We start from the raw sequence: 9,291 nt of genomic DNA, 5'->3' as shown, positions 1-9,291 counted from the left end.
TATGCTGACCTTCTTCTAAGTCAAAAAATACTGACCACTCCTCAAGACTCTGTCTGCAGAAAACCTTCCAGCTAGCTGACTGGAGGGAAGTTGAGATAAAGTCGCCATTACTTATGACATACAACAGTAAGTGACGTGTTAATATTTAGCAGAGAGCTCCTTTAAGTGTTGTACTATTGTGCTATAATGTTGAAAGATGTGCTACATAGTAAAACGTACTATACACCTAGGTAGCCCCAAAAATGTTTCTGGGAGTCCATTGTTGATCTGCACACACAAGCTGCACACATTTGTTTTATCATATAAAAAGTTATTTTCACTCATCCTTATAAACAGCTTTGAACTAAAAAAAGGCCCATGTGATGAAGGCGTTTCTGGCACTGCATTTAACGGCATATACTTCATCATTTCAAGATCTAGGTCATTTCATTGTTAATGCTATTCTCTTTTTATGTGATACAAATTCAACATTTACAAAACCTCTGTTAAATAAGATAAGCAATTTACTCTGTTTTATTCACCAAGTCATGAAAATCAAAACTAAAATAAAGTGATATTGCCTTATAAAATAGAGTGTTGTGACACTCACACTAAACCCTGTACAATAATCAAAAAACATCCATGACATTCTTCAGTGCAAAAAACAAAAAATAATTTTTTTAAATGAAATAAAAAATAAATAAATCATATTGGTCTAGTGATTTATGTGGATATGTATGAAAACGGTTCAGATAAAATCACTCTAAGACAGAAGAAGGAGGAGGATGACTACAGCAATTGGGCCTTCTGAAATTCTTAAGTATGGACTGGAATACTCTTTGCTGTCTTCTTTTGTGCTTTTTCCCTGATGAATCTGAGCAAATTGATTTCCGATTTTGTTTTAACTGAGCCCTAATCATTTTCTCATGTTCTCTGATTTGTCGCTGTAAGTGGTTTTGTATTGCAATTCCCAAAGCTTCTGGGTCCATAGAAGCTCCATATACTTCCCATGTCATGCCTTGTTCATCCCACACTACATCCTTCACACTTTTAGTCTGCTGCTTTGTCTGGCTTTTTCCCTCTGCGCTTGAAGTTGGACTTGATTTTTTTTGTGATTTAGGTGGATCAGAGGTAGGCAGTGTGACTAGAACGGGTTCCTTTTTATCCTCCCTGGCTTTCCTCATACGTGGAGTTAGCTGCGCTGCACCAGGGTTATAGTCCGATGCAGGTCTAGTTTGCAAACTTATACTGCTTGACCTCTTGGCATGGCCACTTTCATCATGGTCCTTCCTAACAAGGACTTCAAGAATCTCTTCCATGTGACCTCCAGTAGCCCCAAGAGTGCTGTTGACCTCAACTTCAACATGAACTGGAGTAGGTCTCTCCTCCTTCTTTGGCTTTTTTATATCTGTGGTGATAATAGCTTGGGTAGAACCTTGCTCATTAGTAATCTTAAAGTGAAATGGTTTCCGATCAGAACTACCTTCACCAGGAACAGTAAGTGTGTCTATTTGTTCACTATCTTGGCGGATGTTATGCAACTGTATATTTTCTATCCCACTTAAATGGTGAAGTCTGGCCTTAGCGCCCAATTCATGGGCTGCTCGGAATTGAGCCTGGTCACCAAACAATTCCTTTGCTCTATGGCCAGCTTTCTGTTGTGTACTATTCTCTATATTGATTTGGTATACAGGTTTCACATTCATCAGAATAGGAGAAGCGTTAGCCATTTGCATCTGTGGCATTGGATGGCACAGCCCTTGTCCATCTAACTCATTTCTATATAAAACCTGTGGATTCCTTGCCAAGTCAGGATGCTGAGGATGCTGAGGATGCTGCGGATGCTGTGGATGCTGGGGATGCTGAGGATGCTGCGGATGCTGAAAGGGAGTCCGAACCATGTCTGGAGGACTTTTAGTATGGAGCTGTAAAGGCTGTGGACCCATTGCATCTGGTGGTTGAAAGCATACCTTTGGAGCTAAGTGGTTTTGGGAGAGTTGAGGATGCAAAGCAAAATTAGGACGATCCATTCCAGGGTTTCCAGGGTTACCTTGATAAATTATGCATACCTGTTCTGGCCTTTCTTTTAGCACTGGGGAGTTGGCTTTTAGAAATGCAGCTAATATGCTTGGACTAGTAGAGACAGATTTATTCTCAACATGTGCCACAGCTTGTACCTCAGCATCCTGAGTAGATAATATTTCGATTTGTGATGTCATAGTTCCCATTTCCCTAAATTTGCAAACTAACTGCAAGTCTAGTGTTTCATGAGTTCCATTTGTATTTACTTCGTCTTCTGATATGCCAACCGTCGAATACATCTCAGAAGAAAGAATATTATTGATGTCCTTCATGCTTTCTTCTTCTTGTACTACATCTATATTAGGATTCTTATCTTGAGTGTCCTCAAGGATTGGTTCTTGGCTAGTGGTATGCTCATTGTTAATCGTATCTAATATTTCACTGTCAGCACAAGTTGGCATTTCAGTTTGCTGTGCTATTGTAGTGATGCTGTCACTTGTGAGTTCCCCTTTGTCATCTTTTTCTAACACAGTACTCTGTTGTGAGCTGCCCTCCTCCACCACTACTTCCTCACTTGGCAATGTTTGGTGGGTTACATTGGTCACTACAAAGTCTGTTGCTGGTGGTATTGTGCTGTCAGTAGCTGAGGCATTTTGCGTAGGGTCTTTTATGGTTTCTGTGCTTTGCCCTAATGAATTATCTGTACCCAATGGCTTTGAAGGTTCAGACTTGCTAAAAGTTCTAAATGGATATGGTGTGTTTGTTTCCTGTATTTCAGTTTCACATAAGCTTTTATTATTTGAGTCTTTTATGGGTGATTTGCAATTTCGATCTAATGAGCAAACACTTGGTATTTGTGTGGCGTTTCCATTGCTGCTGGAAGAGTCCTCTTTAATCTCATGGGAATCGGCTAAGAAAGTACTTTCTTCTGCAGACGTTGGTGATGTCTTGGCAGATTCCACAGGATCAGGTACAGTCCCCATGGAATCTTCTGTCCTTGGTTACTGCTTTTAAGCTGGATTGTCCAGTGAGACAAGGTAGCAGGTTTCAGAAGCAGGTGAAGCTCCCAGGCCTACACACACGAAAAAGAAATAATTATTAAACACACAAAAACAACAAAAAAATAAGTTTTAAATAAATCAACCTGTATACAAAAACATTTATACTGTGAACAGTATGCAGCCTTTATTACACAAGTTGATATACAATTTCCAGCAATTTTTGATAAACAGCGATAAATTATTGCTAAATTACCTCATAACTTAATTAAAGAACAACTGTAACAAGAGGCATATGGAGGCTACCATATATCCTCTACCTCTAATACTTTTAGTCATAAACCCTGAACAAGCATACAGCAGATCAGCTGTTTCTGACATTATTGTTAGATCTGACATGATTAGTTGCGTACTTGTTTCTGGTGTTATTCAGACACTACTGCAGCCAAATAGATCAGCAGGGCTGCCAGGCAACTGGTACATATTGGTAAATAAATATGGCAGCTTCCATATTCCTCTCACTTCAGTTGTCCTTTAAAGTGAACCTCAGGTCAAACAACAGATACAAATTCTAAAATGTGCATGCAAATGTGAAGTTAATTACATTCAATTTCATGTCATTAACTTCATTTGTATGCCCTGAAAAATCGGGATGCAAAAATTTGCATTCAAATGTGAACAAAAAAGAAAGAAAAGAAAGGTAAAAAATACTAAACACAGAATCGCGAATGCGAAAAGACACAGGCAAGAAATCGCAGGGATACAGTAAATGTGAAGGCTGCCTTACTCTTTGTGATTCAACAACAATTACTGCGATTCACTGAAAACTATTTGTAATGAAAACGTGAAATGTCATTGTTGAATTCTTACTGCAGAAGGCCAAAACAGTATTAAACACCAGTGGATGATTGTAAAAAAAAAAAAAGTATACAGTATTTTTTTTTTTTTTTAATAATTATACATTTTGAATGATGCCAATACTACAAATGATGTGCGCTCGCAAATAAGATGATCAAAAATAAAGAATTGTTAGATATATTGAAGCAGCCATGCATTTTGTACCATCTGCAAATCCTAAATCATGTATACATTGGGATACATTATTACAAGGAAGAAGGGTATATCTGCATTACAATAAACATCCAGATGGTTATTATAAAGAATTAGGGAGTTCTCTGATTAGTAGCGTAGCCAGTACTTCACTTGATATATCATCAATATTATTACAGCTTAATTAATCTTTTGTGGTTTGCCCAATGCAAGCCCAATGCAATTACTGTCATTCAGCCTAAAGCCTTGTACAAATGCTAGACTAACTGGGCACAGGTGGCTGTTTGGGGCCATATCTAGTGAGAATTTAGCATGCGGAATCTTTAAATGACAGTGACCAATGAAGGTATTGTTACCACATACATTAAATAAAAGTGCTTGGAAAAAGGGGCGCAGGGGATTGCCGCTAGTAAAATATCACTAAAGTTAGCGATATTTTACTACTGGATTTTGATAGTGAAATATCGGTAATATTTATCAATATTTTACTATGGCTAAACCTAATCCTACTTACACACAGAGTCCTTCCTTGGTGGTGCCTAATCCTAAAACCGCCCTGGCAGTGCCTAATCCTAAAACCCCCCTGGCAGTGCCTAATCCTAAATTCCCCCCAGTGGTGCCTAACCTTAAGACTCCCCCAGTGGTGCCTAATGCTAAGACCCCCTTGTGGTGCCTAACCCAACGACCCACTCCCCCCACCGCCCCGATGGTGCCTAACCCTAAAACACCCCTGGTGGTGCCTAACCCTCCCGGTGACTCCTAATTCTTAATCCCCCCCTTCTAAAGTTACCCCCCCTTTTCTGAAAAGCTGCAATATGCAGCTATGAAGGTAAATTTCGGCACCCGGAGGTGGTGGGCAGGCTTGCGGAAACTAAACTGGATTGGGGATAACAAAATTGCAGCACTGCATAGCAGTCAACCTCAAGTGCATATTGCTCATGCAAGTAGCATCCCAACACACTTGATACGATAAAGAATGGATGTGTCAGATCAACATTAGCTAAATAAAGCTGCCAAATATTAATTGACAAGTCCATATTTTTTAATGATTTTTGTCAGATGCAATGTTTATATCAAATCTTGTATCTAGAAAGTTTTATGAGATAGGGATACTACGCACTATGAGTTCAAATAATTAGGTTCGCAGACTGTGATCACAGAACTAGTAAAAAAAAGGGTGCACAGGGATAGTGGACAAAAAGGGCGCCGCCATAGACTGCAATGCAAAATATCGGCTATTCGGCGCCCGACAGGAAAAAAGGGCGCACGAGAAATAGCGGTTACAGGGATCGTGTTAACAAAGGTTTTCGTTTACAGGATAAAGTTTATAACAAATATCGTTTACAAGTTCGTTTAGACTTTGTATTATACTTATTTTTTCGTTTGTAAATTTCGCTTATATGGGTTTTAACTAGATTTTTTCGTTTTAAAAATGCGCTTATAAAACTATAACAACTAAAATTTCGTTTACACTTCTTTTATCATTTAAAATTCGTTTTCATATGTATAATGCTTAAATAACGTTTCTAAAGCTGATTGTATTCGAAATACATCGCTTATGGTATTAACTTTGTTTTTACACTTCTAATGCGTTGATTATAGTTACTAAAATATCGCTTTAAATATTACTGTTATTTTAAGATTTCTACGTGATTTTAAGGCTAGTTATTCTATTACAAATTACTGTTATTTTAAGATTTCTACGTGATTTTAAGGCTAGTTATTCTATTACAAATATATAAATTATTTTATTCATGTTATTTGGAGTGAAGTATTTTAAGGATTAAATATATTATTGTTTATATGTGTTTAGCGTGTTTTGTGCAGTGGGGATGGTTAGGTTTAGGCATTACTAGGGGGTCTAGGGGTTAGGGATAGGTACAGGGAGGGTTAGGACCAGGGTGGTGGTTAGTTTTAGGCACCACCAGGGGGGTCTTAGGTTTAGGCACCAGAAGGGGAGTCTTAGGTTTAGGCACCAACAGGGGGGTCTTAGGTTTAGGCACCACCAGGGGAGTCTTAGGTTTAGGCACCACCAGGGGGGTCTTAGGTTTAGGCATCACCAGGGGGGTCTTAGGTTTAGGCACCACCAGGGGGGTCTTAGGTTTAGGCACCAACAGGGGGGTCTTAGGTTTAGGCACCAACAGGGGGGTCTTAGGTTTAGGCACCACCAGGGGAGTCTTAGGTTTAGGCACCACCAGGGGGGTCTTAGGTTTAGGCACCACCAGGGGAGTCTTAGGTTTAGGCACCACCAGGGGGGTCTAGGGGTTAGGGATAGGTACAGGGAGGGCTCTGTATGAGAGTAAGGTTAGGTATAGTTATAGTACAATATATGTAATATATACAATTTATTACATTATGTGTATTTACACAAAGGGGGGTCTAGGTGTGAGGGATAGGGATAAGGAGAGATATCTGTGACCCTAAAGTTAGGTATAATTGTAGTAAAATACCTGTAAAACCTACCATTCTAGTACTATGCTTAATACAAGTGTAAATATCGTTTTTGCTATAGACGCTATTTGACGTTTAATTTCAGAATTCGTTTACTGTTATAGACGGTATTTTGCCATTTCATTTCCGTTTATTTAACGTATTTAGCACTAAATTATCGTTTATAACCTCTTAAACGAAAAATACGGTTTTGCATTCAAACTTCTAATTTCGGCTAAACCCCGCGCCCTTTTTTCCAGGCGCCCTTTTTTGATATACGCTGTGATCACAGCACAAAACAAATCAACACTTTTTAAACAACTGCATTCCTTAAAGGTGAACTTCAGCCTAAACAAACATACTGTCATTAAGTTACATTAGTTATGTTAATTAAAATAGATAGGTAATATAATCTCTTACCCACCCCATTTTAAAAGAACAAGCAAATGTTTGTGACTCATAGAGGCCGCCATCTTTGTCATGGGGGCAGCCATCTTTTTGGTTGAAAGGAGGTGACAAGGAGCAGGAGACACAGTTCCAACTATCCTGTGTCCTGATAACCCCTCCCAGCTGCGCACACTAGGCTTCAAATGTCAAATTCAAAATGTAAAAAAAAAATGCACCAAAACAGCAGAACGAGAACAACAACATCAGAAATCCCATCATGCTTTGCACAGCATTAGGGGAAAAATGCCCGGGCAGTTTTTTTCTGTGCAGCTAAAAATGAGGCTTGTATAAGAGAAAAAAAGTTCTGATGCTGTGAAACTGTTAAAGAAACACCAGGCCTTTCCAGTGCTGCTGAGTCAATTTTTAGTCTGGAGGTTCACTTTAAAAGAAAATGGTCTGCCAAGTGTCCTTCTCCTTTTTGCACCAAGCTACAATTCCATTGTATTTCCAAAGTAGTTGCACAGGTACCTCCAAAAACAGCGACAGATGCAACACTCAGGGCCCTTTTCCACTAGCAATCGCTAGCGTTCATGCTGAACGCTAGCGATTGCTGAATCGCAATTACCGGCGATTCCCCGACGTTCGCGGCCGCGATTTTGCTATGCTATGCACTGCATAGCAAAATCGCGGCAATTATCGCTCCGCCGCGCGTTCGCGTTCCCCGCAAAAACGAATTGCGGTAGTGGAAATGACCTACCGCGATTCCCATGTTAAAAAGCAAACCGTAGCGATTGTAAAATCGCTAGCGGTTTGCATTTTTGCGATTCAGCCAGCGCAAACGCGCTGGTGGAAAAGGGCCCATAGGGCGTAGCGCAACACTACCCACACTCTTTGTTCCAAGCCTCACTCTATGGAAAAGGCGCCATGACCAAGTAAGGGCCACAGCACCCTGTTATGGGTCCCTGCTTATTCACGGTCTTCTTGGATTTTAGTGTATCATGCGACTCTGCATCCGCAATAAGAAAACAACCTGTGATGAAAAGACACTGTATATATTGTAAAAGCACAGTTTTATTTAGACCAAGGCCCACGAGCAATAATAAGGTACAAAAGAAAGGCTTGTATTAAGCATTTTACAGAGTCTGAGTATGATTATAACCAGACCGGGCATCCGCTCCATACACTAACAGCCGTCTTCAGGGATAGACAGTATTGTGTGTGCATCCCTGAACTCATCCCTACGTGTTTTGTCATCAGTTGTGATTCATCAGGGGCCAAGCTATCTTATGTCTAGTCTATTAAATAATTATTGTGTAATGTATGCCTAGCCTTGAACCTAACTTTTAATCTCTTAATTCAAATGTAGTACAATTATAGGCAGTCCCCTACTTACAAACAGGTTCCGCTATGGGAGATTGTAAGTCGGGTTTGTTTGTATGTCGAGTCACAGTGATTTCTTGTTTGCTGCTTCGTCTGGGACATGCACATTACAGAAGGAATCTACTGTAAATAAAGCTGCAGCCCTCAGCTAATGGCTCTATACACATTTTACTTCAGCACATATTCTCTCCAGCAGAGGGAGCCTCACAAGAAAGACTCAGTTTTCATTGTGCTCTGGCTTCTTGCAGGTTAATTCTGAGCACCCAGGTACCGCTGTGTACAGGAATACTACACAGAATGAAATCAACAGAGCCCGGAATAGCTGTACAGCACAGCTCCCAGTCTCCAGCATGATATTAATAGAGCCCCAAACAGCCGCCAAACAGCTGTACAGCACAGCGCCATGTCTCCAGCATGACACTAATCGAGTCAAAAAAAGGAGTATTCCGCTGCACCAAGGCTGGGTAAAAACTTTTTCTTCAACTTTATTGGCACATCAGTAAACACATACAAGGCTGACTCGTATCCGAGCTCTGAAGGGCTCCTTAATCATATCCAGCATACACAAAATCACCACTACTTTAAGTAGTCGAGTGCCCGTCCACAAGGGGCATGGCTACCCCTCTTAAAGAGACATAGACAAATTTCACATGTAAAAATATGGCGAAGCCAGTATATAAAATCCAGTACATAAAAAAACCAGAGATGACATGGTTAAGCATCAGAAATGAATATACAGTGAACCTGAATTCTTCAAACTGTATAATATATAACTGTATAATATTGGCTCCTTGGGGGAGCGTCTGGGCCGGTGGGTGGATGGTTGCCTCCAGCCATTGGTCCAACGGCTACCAGGCTATTTACGTGATACCACTCATTTGTTGAGCAGCCTGGAATCTTTACAGTGGCTTGAGCATTATACATGGGTCACTATGGACGTGACAGCTCTTTATTCCTCAATCCCCCATGATCTTGCCCTCAGGGCTTTGGATTTTCATATCCAGGAATATGGCTCTTTTACTACGAATGTCAGGGACCTCCTCAT

The 9,291-nt window shown here is 40.3% G+C and overlaps 1 protein-coding gene across 8 annotated transcripts in view; it reads right to left on the bottom strand.

The window, feature by feature from the left end:
- Positions 1-684: 684 nt before the first annotated feature.
- Positions 685-9,291, bottom strand: part of GPRIN3 (GPRIN family member 3) — a 205,533-nt gene continuing 196,926 nt past the window's right edge. For all 8 annotated transcript variants that reach the window (XM_068232655.1, XM_068232682.1, XM_068232674.1 and 5 more), the window contains one exon: positions 685-3,073. In XM_068232655.1, coding sequence (XP_068088756.1) covers positions 738-2,984 — 2,247 coding nt within the window. In that variant the 5' untranslated portion in view covers positions 2,985-3,073 and the 3' untranslated portion in view covers positions 685-737. The remainder of the gene's footprint in view (positions 3,074-9,291) is intronic.

Source organism: Hyperolius riggenbachi, chromosome 1 (assembly GCF_040937935.1).
Source record: "Hyperolius riggenbachi isolate aHypRig1 chromosome 1, aHypRig1.pri, whole genome shotgun sequence".
In the NCBI taxonomy this organism is placed as follows: domain Eukaryota; kingdom Metazoa; phylum Chordata; class Amphibia; order Anura; family Hyperoliidae; genus Hyperolius; species Hyperolius riggenbachi.
Note: the sequence above shows the minus strand (reverse complement) of the source record. Positions and strands in the feature narration are given on the sequence as shown.